Source organism: Astyanax mexicanus, chromosome 13, assembly GCF_023375975.1.
Source record: "Astyanax mexicanus isolate ESR-SI-001 chromosome 13, AstMex3_surface, whole genome shotgun sequence".
NCBI classification, from domain to species: Eukaryota; Metazoa; Chordata; class Actinopteri; order Characiformes; family Acestrorhamphidae; genus Astyanax; species Astyanax mexicanus.
The window spans coordinates 44,557,251-44,573,912 of NC_064420.1; the positions used below are offsets into that span (position 1 = coordinate 44,557,251).

Sequence of the window (16,662 nt, forward strand, 5' to 3'; positions counted from 1 at the left end):
GTGTATGTATGTGGTGTGTGTCCTCTGAAAAAAGACAAATCGACAACACTGGAAATGCTATTTTGTTTCTTTATAAAACTAGGTAATGTATTTATTAAATACACAAATTTATGACATTTGCCATTTCATTTACATTTGCCAAATGTATTCAATGTTCCTGTTCTCTCCTGTTCTCATTAATGCTTTAAACTATAACACCTAAGCAGAACAAAAAACTGGCATTAACCACAATAGGCCTAAAGTTTTCTCCAATTTAACTGTAAACCTACTCTGTAGGATTATTGAAACACTGTATACAGTATGTGTGGGCTACATAGATACTATGATATTGGCCCTAAACATAAATATAATAAATACACAATAAATAAGAACATCTCCTTGGGTCCCATTTTCATGGATCCCATTCTTTCAGGTCTGATGCGCTGTCACGTTTTGAGTGTGATTGAGTGATCATTTAGTATAAGCTGCAAAAAGAGAACATGTCTTAGTGATCAATATACAATTACTTGAAGGTGCACAATTAAATATAAATATAAGAATATAAACTATATACAAATATAAGAATTGAAATACAATTAATACATTTCCAGTACAGTAATAGTGCTTAAGTAATTAAATGCCAGCTTACTTAATCTTTTCCAGTTTGGAGTCTGGATTTTCCAGTATAGCAGACAGCTGCCGTATGTCTGTGTCCTTTAGGTTGTTATCTCTTAGGTCCAGTTCTCTCAGGACTGTGTGTTTGCTACGTAGGGCTGATGCTAACATTGTGCAGCCTTCCACTGTGACCCCACAGTTAAACAGTCTGCAAGAAAAAAAACAGTTTCGTAAATTACATAATTAAATAAAAGACTTAAAGGAATACTTTATAATGTTCCACTTATTTATTAAAACATGGCTTTAAAATACTTATAGTAGAAGCTTATTGGAAGGTGTTGAAGAGTGTACCCGTTGTCTATAAGTGTATTTTGAGAGAACTGGATTTTTACTCTTTGTGCATGGAGGAAAATACAGCATTACTTTCTGACTTTTCAGTTTGGTCCGAACCAAAAAAACAGGTGTTAAAGATGGCACAAAGCAATTTTGGTAAAAGAACCCAAATTTATCCGGATATATTAAAGCATGGCTTGGTTCATCTGCAGTGTGAAAATACCTTTTTATATAGTTTGCACTTTTGGACCAATAACTGGATCCTAGGGCAGCTAAATAATCTGCCCATGTGAGGCCTGTATGTGTAAATTAAATGGGACCAAGTTTTTGTACACAAATCCCACATTGGCCCCCAATATGGATATATTGGTGAGCCATATCTGGTAATGGATGGCACCAGAAGGTCCCCATGGGCCTCGTCCAAGTTGTTCCCTGCACATGGGGTGGCATATAATAGATAAATCCAAAGGGGAGGCCAGTCTGGGTGCCAGTACCGGGAACATGCCTGAAACCAGCCTAATAAACATTCTAACCATGTAAGCCCAACATGAGCACATTGGCTTGGAGGCAGAATTCAATATAACACCTGGAAAGACAACTTGCCCAATTGAAACACACAGATATGCAATGAATACTCTTCTACAACCCAATCAGTGCCTATTATAGGAGATGCAGTCCATGTAGGTGATGATGACACAATGTAGTAAAGTTCTTTAGTGCTCTCGTGAAACTGCAGTGTGAAACCAAACTAACCAGTAAAAATGTGTACAATCTAACTGAATCTTCTTTGGTTAGGACCACCAGGGGTGGAAACACTTAGTATTAGTGTAACTAAACAAATAAAAAGTGTTGTACAGTTGTAAAGTTTATATACAAGATCCAATAAAGTGTACAGGATGTTATCATTTATTCTTAAAAGTGATTTATTCGCAAAAGTTATTCACCCTTAAATGTACAGTGCAAAAATATCCATTGGCAACAACTAGACAAACAATATGTAAATCAAGACATATATGTTTACATTAGAAGAAAAAGAATTGCCAATGGGGTAAGCTGATTTTTCTTTATTTATTAAAATAAAAATCGCTCAAATTGAGTCTCAAAATGAGTGAAGTAAGACTTAAATCAAACAAAATTACCTTAAATCTGGACACAAGAATTATAATTACTTGATTGCTGACTTTTCTGTGCTTATTTTGAGTTCAAATTATTTAAAATAATGTTAAAATTCTAAGTAAGACTGAATAAGATAGTTATTCCAACTTACAATGCTTAGTAAGACAAAATGTTTTATCAGAGAAGAAAATAAGATTTATTGCCTTAAAGTGAGAAAATTCACTTGCTAAGATTTAATTTTTTGCAGTGTATTACCTCAGAATCTCCAGTTTACAGTGTTGGTTCTCTAGTCCGACACATAGAGCCTTCACCCCTGCATCCTGTAGATTATTGCCTCCCAGGTTCAGTTCCTTTAGTCCTGAAGCTTTTCTGCAGAGAGCAGAGCTGAGCACATCACAGCAGTCTTTAGTTAAGTCACATTGGTCCAGCCTGGTGGGAAGAAATATTTTGTCATTTTGAGTATGTTGTAAAAACTGATATAAGATCACGAGATCATTATGATGTCTGAAGCACTCACTCCAGTTTCAAAATCCCACTCTTCCTGTCTTTAAGCACAGCAGAAAGAGTCTTTATTCCTGCATCTGTAAGGTTATTGTTACCCAGATTCAGCTCTCTCAGATGGATGGGATTTAAAGTCAGAGCTGATGCCAGAGCAGCACAGCCTTCCTCTGTAATCCCACTTTCTGTAAGCCTGTATAGGGAGACAGAGAGTGATTAGGGACACCCTTTGCCATGCTTAACCAATATACAAATGTATGAATTAATGTTTACACTTATTTATTTGAAATTTCTACTTTGTCAACACAGTATGTTTGTATATATGCATGTATGTATTAACCATATAGTTGATTTAGAGCTGGGCCCTATTTTTCACAGTTCAATTGAATAATATTAAATTAATTAATATTATTTAATTAATTAATTAATATTATTTAGACTTTCAAATCTAAATGGTCCCCAGCTGTGCAATTATCCACCTGATAAACTGACAACCCAAATTGCTGAACATTGAAAACCCTCTAAAACGTCACCTCAATGTTTGAATCCTGCATTTTACATTTTCCACCACCTGGGAGACTGCTTTCAGTCCAGAATCTCCTATGGGATTCTGACTCAGGTCCAGTTCTCTCAGGGTTGTAGGGTGTGCAAAAAGTGCAGAAGCCAAAACAGACACTCCTTTTTCTGTGATTCCACAAAATGCCAGCCTGCAAAAACAAGATTTCTCCACCTCAGTCTAGATCATATAGCACACTGCTTATATATTCAGTATGTGTTTAAAATATGAGCTGTGAATAGCATCATTACATTACATTACATCTATTCATTCTAGTCATTCAGCCTAAAGAAATCGCCTTTTTCCACATTTACAGTGTTATTTTTTTTTTAGCTTGAATGTGTAAAAGGATTTAAAGTGTTTTAGTAACTCTGACCTCAGTATCTCTAGTTTACAGTTTGGACTTTCCAGCCCATCAGATAGCAGCTCCACTCCTTCATCCAGTATCGAGTTCCCACTCAGATCCACAGCTTTCAGAGAACTGGAGCACCGCCTGAAGGCCAAAGCAAGCGACTCACAGCACTTCTTAGTCAGTAAACCATAAGTTAACCTAAAACAAGAACGGACAAAAAAGCAAATATTCATAAGTTTCTAATTGAAGATAATGATTTTAGACCTAATAATGAAAATATGGCCTAGTTTTACATGAGAAAAAGAAATAGTAAATATTAAAGTGGAATATTTAAAAAAATACACATAACAGAATGAAATGATACAGTAGTCTTACCATAAAACTTCAAGCTTACAGACAGGATCTTCCATAACAGCAACCAGCTGCTCTACCCCCTCATCTCCTGGGTTATTCCAGTGCAGGTCCAGCTCTCTCAGGTGTGAGGGGTTGGACCTCAGAGCTGAGGCAAGTGCAAAAACTCCATTCGGAGTAACTCTGCAGTCCTTCAATCTACAAACACAGAGGAAAAAGTTTAGAATTCATGCATTCGGGTATAAAGGGAAGATTTTTGAAAGATTGAATATAGCTATACTACACTTCTTTTTAAACAATACTTAAAATAAACAAATGTATTATACCAATCTTTATTAATTCAAGCATGGTCATATTTTTTATCAACACAATTCAGATATTGATGTAACAAAACTAAAACATTTAGGCATTAATTGAAATAAATTATCCTTTAGATCAACACAACCCCTGCCCATTCACAGGCTTCTGAACATTCACAGGCTTCTGCCCATTCACTGGCTTCTGCCCATTTACAGGCTTCTGCCCATTTACAGGCTTCTGAACATTCACTGGCTTCTGCCCATTCACAGGCTTCTGAACATTAACAGGTCTCTGTCCATTCACTGGCTTCTGCCCATTTACAGGCTTCTGAACATTCACAGGCTTCTGTCCATTCACTGGCTTCTGCCCATTTACAGGCTTCTGAACATTCACAGGCTTCTCTCCATTCACTGGCTTCTGCCCATTTACAGGCTCTCTGAACATTCACAGGCTTCTCTCCATTCACAGGCTCCTGACTTTTCACAAGATTCTTCCTATTCACAGGCCTATGCACACTCACAGGCTTCTGTTCATTCACAGGCTTCTGTTCATTCACAGGCTTCTGCACACTCACAGGCTTCTGTACATTCACAGGCTTCTGCACACTCACAGGCTTCTGTACATTCACAGGCTTCTGCACACTCACAGGCTTCTGTACATTCAAAGGCTTTTGACCATTCACAAGATTTCTGCCCATTCACAAGCTTATGCCTATTTACAAGCTTCTGCCCACTCACAGGCTTCTGCCCATTCACAGGCTTCTGTCTATTGACATGCTTCAGATTTTACGTGCTAACTGAAACGTGCAATAAAGGGCAGGAATGTAGGATTAAACACATCCACAACATCAACTGTCACTTTAATTGTTCCCACTGCCACTGAAACCAGATAATTAGTGTCATCAATGTGTCAACAATCAATTTAAGGTTATCTATACAGTCTAGCTAGTAAATCTAATAAATCAGTTTCAAGGAATCATCCTGAAACAAATGCTGTAAACTTGCTTGACAGTCAGATAAAGTTTTCCAATTTACTATTAAATTATATATCTATATATCTATACGTACTTCAATATCTCCAGTTTGCACTCTGGATTCCCCAACAGTGTAGCTAATATCTGGATTCCTGCCTGTCTCAGGCTGTTCTCACTCAGGTCCAGTTCTTTTAGATGTGGAAGTTTTGGAATGAGACGTGAGGCCAGAATTGAGCAGCCCTGCATAGTGATTCTGCAGTAGGAAAATCTGCAGATACAGAAGAACAAAAACAGCTCTGAGCTATAACTTAGTGGGCACCATATCCTGACAAGGGTATCATAGATTGTTTGATGCAGTGATGCTAATAAAGAAAGAAGTTAGGACTATGGTAATGTGTATATAAAAAATCCTATTTTTATTCAGGAAATTTAACTATACCCTTCCATTTAATTCATCATAAAGGAATTAGAAAAATTACTGAGAGAGGAAACAGTATTAAAAGAATAAAACCAGAAGGGTAGCACAATAACATATAAATAATATATACTGTATATTTCTAGCCAAATGCTATTTACATTTTATATTACTGTAAGTGATAAGTTGAAAACAATACAGTGTTCTCTATCTCGAATGTTTAGGGTACTGAACTATACATAGGATTTTATTGTGCATACAATACCATACTTAAAAACTTCAGTATCATGGAGTCTTTAGTTAGTTTTTTACCTTTTGTTCCTGTTTATCTTTATCACCAATTATCCCAATGTTCATAATTAGAAGCTAGAAACGCATTAGATTTACCTGAGTTTCTCCAATTTACATTCTGATTCTCCCAGCCCTTCTGTAAAAAGCCTCAATCCTGTGTCTCCTATGGAATTGCTGCTCAAATCCAGCTCCCGCAGGCTTGAGGAGGCAGAGCTGACTGCAGATCCAAGAGCTTTACAACATCTTTCGGTCAGGCCACAGTTTTCCAGCCTGAGGCAAATACAAAAATATTAATTAAATGTACTTATGAGAGTGTCTCACTATACTTATAAAGATTTTTTTAAACTAAATGTCATAATCCAGTATTATTTACAGCATTTTTAAGCATTTAACTGTATGTTTATTACAGTTACTATTGGCCTTATTGTAAAGTGTTACCAAATAAAACACCTAACTGAGCTTTATTACACAAGATTGGAAAGATCTTTGAAAAGAGGAATCTACAGTCATCAAGCATGATGAAATTTTAAGCTTCCATTGAAACTTACAAAGCAATTTCCGAAGCTTTGACCACTAACATCAGTCTTAGGAGGCCTTCGTCTGATTTGGCGTATTTCTTGAGATCAAACACGTCCAGTTTTTCTTCTGATGTCATCAGCATGAACACCAGGGCTGACCACTGTGCCAAGGAGAGTTTGGAGAAACCCTCAGAGCTCAGGTAGTGCTGGATATCCCTCACTAACGAGAGCTCATTGAGCTCATTCAGACAGTAGAACAGATTAATGGACTTCTCAGTGGAGGAGTTCTCCTCGATCTTCTTCTTGATGTAATCCACTGTGGCCTCTGTGCTTTGAAAGCTTTGAACGCTATGTTCCTTGTCCTTCAGCAAGCTTTGGAGGAGGGTCTGGTTGGACTCCAGAGAAAGGCCCAAAAGAAAACGTAGGAAGAGGTCAAGGTGGCCATTTTCACTTTGTAGGGCTCTATCTATTGTGCTCTTGTGTAGCTCATGTAGAGCATCCTGGGTGGAATCTGATGTGCTGAAGCTTTTCTGATCAAGAGCGCTCCAGTTATGTATTTTACACATGGCAAACATGTAAATAGCTGCAAGAAACTCTTGGATGCTCAAGTGCACAAAGCAGTAGACTTTACTCTGGGTCAGTGCACAGTCCTCCCTAAAAATCTGAGAGCACACTCCTGAGTATACCACGGCCTCCTTCACGTCAATGCCACAAGCTCTTAGATCATCCTCGTAGAATATCAGATTTCCCTTTTCCAGCTGTTGGAAAGCGAGTTTGCCTAATTTCAGAATCATGTCTTCATCTTTGGCCTCGTTCCTCTCAGAGTATCTGACATTTTTAGCTTTGGTTTGGATCAGGAGGAAATGTGTATACATCTGAGTCAGTGTCCTGGGAATTTCTCCTCCATCTGAGTCTCCAAACATTCGCTCCAGGACGGTGGCTGAAAGCCAGCAGAAGACAGGAATGTGACACATGATGAAGAGGCTTCTCGAAGACTTGATGTGGGTGATGATTTTGCAAGCTAGACTCTGGTCGCTTATTCTCTTTTCGAGGTACTCGATCTTCTGGAGGTCATTGAATCCTCTTACCTCAGTCACCAGGTCAATGAGTTGAGAAGGAATCAGATTGGCTGCTGCTGGACGAGATGTTATCCAGATAAAAGCAGCTGGAAGAAGGATCCCACTGATGAGGTTTGTAAGGAGAACATCTAGAGACACTTCCTCTGTTGGGTCAAACACCTTCCTATTGTTCTGAAAGTCTAGAGGAAAGCGACATTCGTCCAGTCCATCAAAGACAAAGAGAACTTTGCAGTTTTTAAATGTTCTTTCTTGAGGGGTCTTCATTTTGAAATGGTGCAGCAGCTCAACCAAGCTGAAGGGCTTCCCTTTCATCAGGTTGAGTTCTCTGAAAGCAAGTGGATAAACAAACTCTATGTCTTGGTTCGCTCTTCCTTCGGCCCAGTCTAGAACAAATTTCTGGACAGATACCGTCTTTCCAATGCCGGCGACGCCCTTAGTCAGCACACTCCGAACGGATCTGCTGTGTGTGTGAAACGAATTGAAGATGTCGTTGCACTTGATTGGTGTTTCAATTGCAGTTTGTGTCCTGGATATTATTTCAATCTGTCTGACCTCGTGCTCCTTATTGACGTTGCCGTTATCACTCTCAGTGATGTAGAGCTCAGTGTAAATATCATTCAGCATCTTCGGTTGGGCTTGTCCGGACACATCATTGTAAATGCACTGGAACTTTTCCTTTAGCCTGCGTTTGTGCACATGTTGCAGCTCTATTTCTGTATCCCAGAGAAGGGATGGACTGTTGAAGCCAATAGAATGATTCCTAGATGAAAATGAGAAAGTTTTTGTTTTAAATTACTTGTTTATAGTTGTTTATACATATATATGTCACAGAAAATAAATTACATAAACATACAGCAATTTTTTTTTTGTTATATAGCTATGTAGTATACAATATGTAGTTATACTTATATAGTATATAATTATGTATAACATATAATACTAAATGTATGACCAAATGTTGCCCCTATTGCTGACACAGATATGCAAATGCACATACACAAACGCCCACAGCTTGTGCAGTTCATGTAAATAAGTACTGCCAATAAACACAAACCTATGGACACCATGCCTAGAAGGTTATAAAGCCCCCCAGCTTCAAGCTGTGGAGCAATGGGATTGTATTTTCAGCTATTTGCTGCTGCATGCAATCAAATCCTCTTAACAATTCTCTAAAATCGATTAGAAAGTCTTTCCTGGAGAGTAGAGACAACATAATGATAATAATAATATTAATACATTTTATTTATATAGTGTGTTTCAAGATTCTCAAAACCACTTTACATACAAAGCAAAACAGGCATAAAGCACAAAGTAAAATCATTATTAAAAACAATAATGCAAAATACAGTCATTTAATTGAACAAACAGTAAAACATAGAAGGCTTAAAACAAATGACAGATACAATAAACATATAAAGAAAACAAAAAGTATAAATTAAAAGCAGATCTGATCAGATCTTAAATGTAGACAGTTCAGAGCAGTTATGTAATATTTAGAGACAGTTCCATAGCGAAACAATTTTTAGACTTTTAGTTTTTCAAGTGTACATATTATGTTATGTGTAAAAGTTAATAATGCTATATAAGTGGCTTACCCCGAGTAGATGGACAGGTCTGTTGTTGTTGTACAAGTTACAAGTTCAAACAGCGATGATTCACTTCTGACGGAATCACATTCAGCCTCCAGGGAAATGATTCTGGGACGTTTAGGTGACCTTAAAACATCATGCAGATAATTACATTACCACATATCACAATCCTGTGAATGTTTTTTTAAGGAATGGCTATAGAAAACATGCATTTAGTGGTTCTTGTCCCTTCCATTTTATAGAATTGAATCCAAATCATCAAAAACCTAGCATGTTAATTTTAAAATTTGATGTGCCTGTTTTACATCTGTACTAGTAGGATGCTTTGTGAAAAAATCCACTATAAGTTGGCTACTCCATGTAGTAAAGAAAATGAGCGCAATGCAGGTCATACACGCAACTGACCTTTTACAGCCAAGGCTGTCAATCACAATATTCTTATGTGCAACCTCGGTTTTCATCCTTTAAGGTACTCTTATATTATTAAATAATAAAGTTTAAAAACGGATTTATGGAGAGAATAAAAAGTGGCAATATTAGCACAGAGATAAATAACTATTGGAACAGTCTGGACTGGTCTGGAGATGGAAAGATAGTTTAGAGAAAAAAAGTGTGATGGAAAATGGATGGGGTTGTTAGGTCACTAAAATGTATTGGGATAGGTAGAGGAACACTGGTTTTAATTAATTTCTACATTCACTGTTCACATTTGGAGAGTGTGCAACTAACTGGAAGACAGAAAGTAAAATACATGAATCACCAAGATGCTTACCTGTGTGTGGGGGAAATGTTTGTTTTTTTAAATGCAATGGGCTCCAATATTGAATTGGAGCTTTTCACTGAAAGACATGTTGGTCTATCCAACCTTCAAATGACAAAAAATGTAAATCATCATCTAAATGAGACTCAAACCAACCCAAATACAATGATTTACAATATAAGTAGCAAAGCACCAAGACCTGGCGGGTCCTCACCTCAGTGTCTCAAAGTTATGAGCACGTTTTCCACAGTGATTCATTGTAGATGTTGTGCTGACTGTTAGGCTTCTGGCATTTTTGCACCTGCGTAACATAAACAATATTAAAGTAATCAAGCTATGGAAACTGGTGTGAAAAATTCACTTTTTAACAAGTCTTTTCTTCACTTTTTTCAGCAACTGAAATCTAATTATGGCAAATATTCCTTATATTGCAGCTTTACCTCTCTTTCCCCCATAAAGGCTGGACTTGAACAATCAGTTTTTATTATGCTCTTTTGTTTTATTTTATTTTATTTTACTTATAATTATAATATTTGTATGCAGTTGTGGACACTGTTTAAAAATGTGTGTTACTGATCAGCTCACCTTTAACAAATTTTTACCTCAACATCGACTAAATAAACAAACATTACACAATATCAAACAAGATTCTATTAAATCTCTAAACCTAATCTGTATCCCAGCCGTAACATTGAAGATGAAAATCCATTGAGTTTTATCATAACAAACCATCAAAATAAAGTGTGTCCCAAACATCTCACCAAAGGTTAGTTTTCTAGCATGTCGATTTCATCAGAAAAGTGAATAGCAGCAAAAACAGAAAAGTAACAGATCCTGTAATGAGAATTTCCCAACTATTAATAGACAGTCATGCACATAAAGTGTGTTGCAACCCAAAATAGGGAAGTGGACTGTAGAGTTGGTCATTTGGTCACACTTAGTTGAGAGTTCAGAGACGTTCTGTAAACCGCTTAATGTTAAACGCTTGTACAGTGTACAAACAAGCTGACAAAACATGTCCAACATGCACAGTAAAAAACATGTACATGTACAAAGCAGACTTTTAAAAGCAAAATTAAAAACGTAGCTACAATTTTGGGTCTGCGAAGGAAATCAGAGGTATGGAGCTACTTCAAGTTAGTTGGTGATCATAACAACACGTGTGGCGCTTCGTAGACTGTGTTAATTCAGCATGATCCTATAGCATTCCACAGCAAAAAGTCAGCGAAGGCCATATTGCTGTTTTTGTGTTTTGTACTGAAGCTGTATGCTTAAAATAAAAAATATTGTTTCTTCAGAAAGTATTTTATGCTCTGTTCACTTATTTTCGAAAAAAAAAAGTTCTGTACTACTGTGTCTAGAGAGTGTGCTGTGGTTGGTGGGTTGTTGTTATAATAGATCCTGGCTGAGCCCTATGCATAACCCCAGTTGTTAGGTGCAGGATTTATCATCTTCCTGTATTATTGTACTCTAAAACATTGTTAATTATATAAGAGTAGAGGAAAGTAATTGTAAATTATGTTATTGTTCTTGGTCTATTTCGGTTTAATGATTGTGCAGTGCATAGCTTTATTGCTGTTTTTGTGTTTTGTACTGAGGCTGTATGCTTAAAATAAAATAAATCGTTGATTCAGAAAGTGTTTTATATTCTTAAACATTGTTAATTATTTTAGTGTATTTTAGAGTCTAGTTCGGTTAAATAAGCGTGCAGTGTGTAGCCTTATTGTAGTTTATTTGTGTTTTGTCGTAAGCTATATGTTTAAAAAATTTGTTTGTTCAGAAAGTATTTTATTTTCTTAGACATTGTTTATTATATGAGAGTAGACAGGGAGATCGGTTCTTAATAAATTTTTTTATTAAATAATAGGTCTATGCTTCTTCAGTGTTGTAATGTTAATTAACATAGTTTTGAACAGATTTCGCTCATTTAAACAGCCCGAAAATTATTTTAAAAAAAGCTCAGTTTTAACGCTTTATTTTACTTTACAAGTGTCATGCTTAATTCGGGCTCGGGCTCAAAAGGACAGTTTATTGGTCAGGAAGAGTCGGGCTTGGGTAGAGCATGCACGGGTTTGGGCAGGGTCGGACTGGATTTTTTTGGGCCCGATCAAATTCACAGTGAATGTTGGATATTTTCATTCATTCTTTGTACACATCCAGAACTTCAACAGTTCTTAATAAATGCATCCTTGGAATGCAACTTGGCCAGTGGACGATGACGTCAAGCAAAAACACAACAATGCAAAACACACAAGAACACATGCTGAGAAACATGTCTATCTAAGAAAGATGGCCAATAGAGATAGAACTGCTACTGCACAATAGTTGGAATGTTGTCTTGTCCTCTTTGCATTGTATGTATTTTCTCTGTGACGTGATTCGCATTGGATTTTTATCACTGTTAACTCAGCTGGAAGTTCTAAGAGATAAGGCAGGTGCATCTATATATTCATAATCTATGCCACGCAAGAGTTCTGCTCTGTGTAGTTAGTTGCTGTCCCCTATATTTGCTTTCTAGGAAACAGGTGTGATTTATTTTGTTTTTTTATTTAGTGCCATTCACAATTTGCCTCTACCAGAGTGTTACTCTTGTTATTATCCTGTTCACTGCCTCACATTATTAATGTTGTGCCTCCCCAGTGCCCTCGATATGAAGTGGGGTCAAAACTAAAATATAGGTATTTTACATTTAGGGTAACTGTTTTTTTTTTTTTTTGTAATTTCTTCATTAAATAAAATAAAAAATGTGTGGAACAGCAGCAAACCCAACATGTATATATTAAACGTTTTGGACTTTAACTCAAAAATAAAAGCGTAAAAAGAATATATTTCTCTAAAATAATGATATTTAGCTCAGTTCATATAAATATAAAAACCTTTACAGATAATGGTTTACCTATAAAATTATAAAAAAAACAATTATTTTTCATTTATTAATTAATAAGTTTTGTTCTAAATCTTTACCTGTTACCACCTTTATTGTCACTACTGGGTCAGATTGAGGATCATTATGGGTCTCATATAAACATATAGAACATAAATACACTAATTAATTACAATAAATTACACTAATTAATCCCATTTAAGGATAAAAGTTTCATTTTCCAAAGATTACTATACATATATTAAGTTTTTCTACACAAATAATGTAATAATGATGTGTAAATAATTAGTGTGGATTCAATTCCATGTCATTTACAGAATCCTAACCACACGATACATCACAGTTTTGGCTCAGCTATTACTGACATAGTTATGATATGGGTTACACAGTTTAGCGTAATCCTTCTTTAAATCCTTTCAGTTTCAATTTTACCAACTTGTTAAAACCCAATCTGACCCAATCTGATGTCTGGTTATCACATACTGTGCTCAATGTCAGAATTATATTTATCATTATTCACCAAATAAAAGTGCTAGCAGAATAACAATTTTTGTTTCCATAAAGAACCATTTTAGTAACAGAGCTTGAAGAACTAAGAAATTTTACATTGTGAAATGTGGAAATGCACAGAGTAAAGTACTGTAGTTAAAAGTGACAGTGTAAATACATGTCAAAATGTTACTCAATTTAAAATAGAAGTGTGTAGCAAACACATTTTTTATATATTAGAATAAAAGCCAAAAAGTGTATATTTAAACATTTTGAAGTAGAAAAGCACCTGATCCACTGATTTGAATTAAAAAACCCTTGTCTGGAAAGTAAAAGTGTAGTTAATTAGTAAATATTACATTTAATATTTATTATATATTCTAATATTGCACTAATATTTTAGTAATTGCACGCAGAACAGAAAGTGGTGTTTTTTCTTTTTTCATGGTCGCTTTAGACTTTACTAGTGGGAGTTTAGTATTATTTATAGTTTATTTATATCATCAGTGCTTATGTATGTTAAATCAGGTGAGCTGGTGATGAAATTGAACCTGAACTTTGTTCTTCAAACTAGTTCACAAGACATAAACTACTATTTTCATAGTGAGATATACTTTTTACATTTTTGCTGTATTTTGTTTGATTGTGTCTATTATAATGTAATGTTAAGTTTTTACAAGCATAAAAAATCTTATTACTGAGATAAATTATTTTAAATTACATTAAAATACATTTAGGTACCTAAACTTTGTGCACAGTACTGTACAAATTACATAAACTAATAAATCTAACATAAAAGCTACAAGCTCTTAAGAAAGTGTTTAAGTAAACGAACTCATACTTACGAAGGAAGCTCAGGAACTATGTTCTTGATTAACTCTGATGAGTCCATAGCGTCGTATTAAATCTGGCTTTACTTCTGCTTCGCATGTGGAGGTGTTGGGAGGAGCTTGAGAAATGACTGAACATGTTCCTGAGTTTCTGTTGCCTTTTTCGGTAACGCCAGTTCCGCCATAACTTGCACCATGCTTGTTTCTTAAATGAAAAGCTTAAGAGTTTCCAACTTCTTCAGTTCCAGTCCTGACAAGACAGTAATAAACCACAAACAATAAACCTGTTCATTAACAAGCCAGTTCCACTAGGTGTGTGTTTAAATGACGAAACTCACAAACTGTGCTGAACACCAATTAGTGTGTGTGAATTATTATGAAATTACAATATTACTAAAGAATTCAATAATTTATTACCTGCTGTGCCACTTGTTATTAGTCCCACTGATAGAGGTGAACATGAAAAGAAAAATAAGAGTGGTGGAAAACTTGAGGAAGGTATTGCTACATTGGCTGGTCTGACTGGTACTTTCCATTTCAAGATGCTACATGCCTGTCATATCAACAACAATAGCAATGACGACATCTAGTGAGTCTTTAGTCTTGTGCAACAATTCCATTCATCTGTGCCCTCGTGGTCTACATTTCTTCATCCACATTACACCCTGTACACAAAAATAGTAATATATACTATTTTTGTACGAAATTATTGGGGAAATTACTGTCTCTACTGTTTAATTTGTGCCAATTTCTTATAATACATTTTGGAACACTGTGGGAGAGCGGTCATAAGTAAGCTCAAGACAGGTTCTTTGGTAGGTTTATCTGCTCCAGAGTGTCCTATTCATTTGGCAATACTTCTCTACACAGACTAGACAAGATGTTTGTGTGTTTCAATGGAAGTCAATGTAAATCATTTTAGAGCTTTTCTATTGATCTATTTTTTAAAACTCCATGCTCCATGCCAGGTTATGATGCTTGCCATCAGCAGCCAGAGTCAGAGAGAGCACAATTGCCCATTCTCTCTCTAGGTGGAATGGTGCTCATGTACAACTTTACAGTTATGTCCATATTGTACAACGAACTTATGAGCCAGTGATAATGTTGTATAAATTAGACGTATATTTTTCTAAATATCTCTATTCACATACTCTATATATGTGTTGTCTTTGACTAATATTTAAATTGGTTTGATGTTCCGAAACATTTAAGTGTGACAAACATGCCAAAAAATCAGGAAATCAGGAAGGGGGCAAACACTTTTTCACACCACTGTATATGAAATAAAGGGTATAAACATAAATGTAAGTAAATTAGTAAATTGCTATATTATAAATGTATAAGTATAAGAAATATATATATATATATATATATATATATATATATATATATATATATATATATATATATATATATATATATATATATCCCTTTGTTTTATATACTGTATCACATGAATTGTGCAAACACATCATTCATTTTGTCTTTTTCATAATAAAAAACATAGAAAAGAAGGTACATTCTAAATAATAAGTAAGCAAATAATTAACTGGGTTAAGCAAAGTAAATAACTGTGAGGTAAATGCTTGTAAAACTGCATCTACACATGTACCGGTACTGCCACGCACACTATTTATACACCACTTAGCAGCTTAGAATACCTAAAAAATGCATTTTGTATATTTTTGGAATTTACATTGACTATAAATTGTGTTGTGTTCAGTGTGATTACCCAGTATGTAGATGAAATGATGTAAATGAAAAAGCCTATACAATTATTAGCCTAGGAAGGACTGCACTGCAGAAATGAAGTACAGTAATGGCACATGTCAGATTTTCACATTTAATCATTAAAACTAGTAAAAAAAGTAATCAAAGCCTGTGACTACAGAGATTGTGATTCCTTAACCCATTTGATTAGCAGCCTCATAATTGGCCCACACCCAATGTTCTCATTACAGTGCTAAGCTAGGCTAGCTATGCTATGCTAAGATATGCTGAGTGCCTCTTGTGTCATGGTGAGTGCCTGTGTCAAAACAACAAGCAAAACAACAGAGTGGTAAATAGACTTGTAAAACTGCATCTAATTATTTTGCTTAACCAGTTACACACTAACTATATGTCAACTAATTACATATGTCAACTTAGTGAAGTCAATAAATGAATTTTACAGCACTTTTAATAGCAACTCATTTTAACTGTATAGTGTGTCAGTGTTATTATTCTGTAATAAGCATCACAATGTAGCAAATAACAAAGAGCCTTTATTAACAAGAAGCTCAGAAAGGACCCCACTGAAATACCACAGTTATTAAGTACTGTAATGGCGCATATCTGTTTATCAGAGTTAACCATTGGAAGGAATGTAATCAAAGTCTGTGTCTGCAGAGATAGTGACCCATTAACCCAATTGATTAGTAGCCTCAAAATTGGCTCACACCCAATGTTCTTGTTCAGCTTGTTATGCTATGCAATGCATTCTATTAAAAAGGAAATCACTTGTCTTCATTCTGATGCAAAATAACAGGGTGTCAAACAGACTGGTAAAACTGCTATCATTTTTTGTCTTAACCATCCACATACTTACTATTTACACATCAAGTAACAAGTTAAAGAGGTCAATAAGTGCATTTTACAGCACTTTTAATAATAACTAACAAATAACAAAAAAACCCACGTAGACTGACAAATAACAGACAAATAATATTACTGCACTACTGTAAAGTATTGTAAA

The 16,662-nt window shown here is 35.4% G+C and overlaps 1 protein-coding gene across 2 annotated transcripts; it reads right to left on the reverse strand.

Annotated features, from left to right (window-relative positions):
• Nucleotides 1-55: 55 nt before the first annotated feature.
• nlrp12l (NLR family pyrin domain containing 12-like) lies at nucleotides 56-14,031 on the reverse strand. Of its 2 annotated transcripts, XM_022676842.2 has the most exons (14): nucleotides 13,944-14,031; nucleotides 9,940-10,026; nucleotides 9,738-9,830; nucleotides 8,972-9,091; nucleotides 6,328-8,136; nucleotides 5,876-6,049; nucleotides 5,168-5,341; nucleotides 3,825-3,998; nucleotides 3,474-3,647; nucleotides 3,075-3,248; nucleotides 2,561-2,734; nucleotides 2,299-2,472; nucleotides 629-802; nucleotides 56-464 (listed from the first exon to the last, which is right to left on the reverse strand). In XM_022676842.2, exons 1-14 carry the CDS (start codon nucleotides 13,988-13,990, stop codon nucleotides 455-457), a joined length of 3,558 nt encoding a protein of 1,185 aa, XP_022532563.2. In that variant the 5' UTR covers nucleotides 13,991-14,031; the 3' UTR covers nucleotides 56-454. The 2 variants fall into 2 exon arrangements, with proteins under 2 accessions (XP_022532563.2, XP_049318787.1); XM_049462830.1 differs by lacking the exon at nucleotides 5,168-5,341.
• Nucleotides 14,032-16,662: the final 2,631 nt, after the last annotated feature.

Coding starts and splice junctions, on each gene's coding strand:
- nlrp12l (XM_022676842.2), bottom strand. CDS start 13,990: ATGGACTCATCAGAGTTAATCAAGAACATAGTTCCTGAGCTTCCTTC. Junction 6,050..6,327: donor AAAGCTTCGGAAATTGCTTT/GTAAGTTTCAAT, acceptor TATTTGCCTCAG/GCTGGAAAACTGTGGCCTGA. Junction 3,249..3,473: donor TGTAAACTAGAGATACTGAG/GTCAGAGTTACT, acceptor TTGTTTTTGCAG/GCTGGCATTTTGTGGAATCA.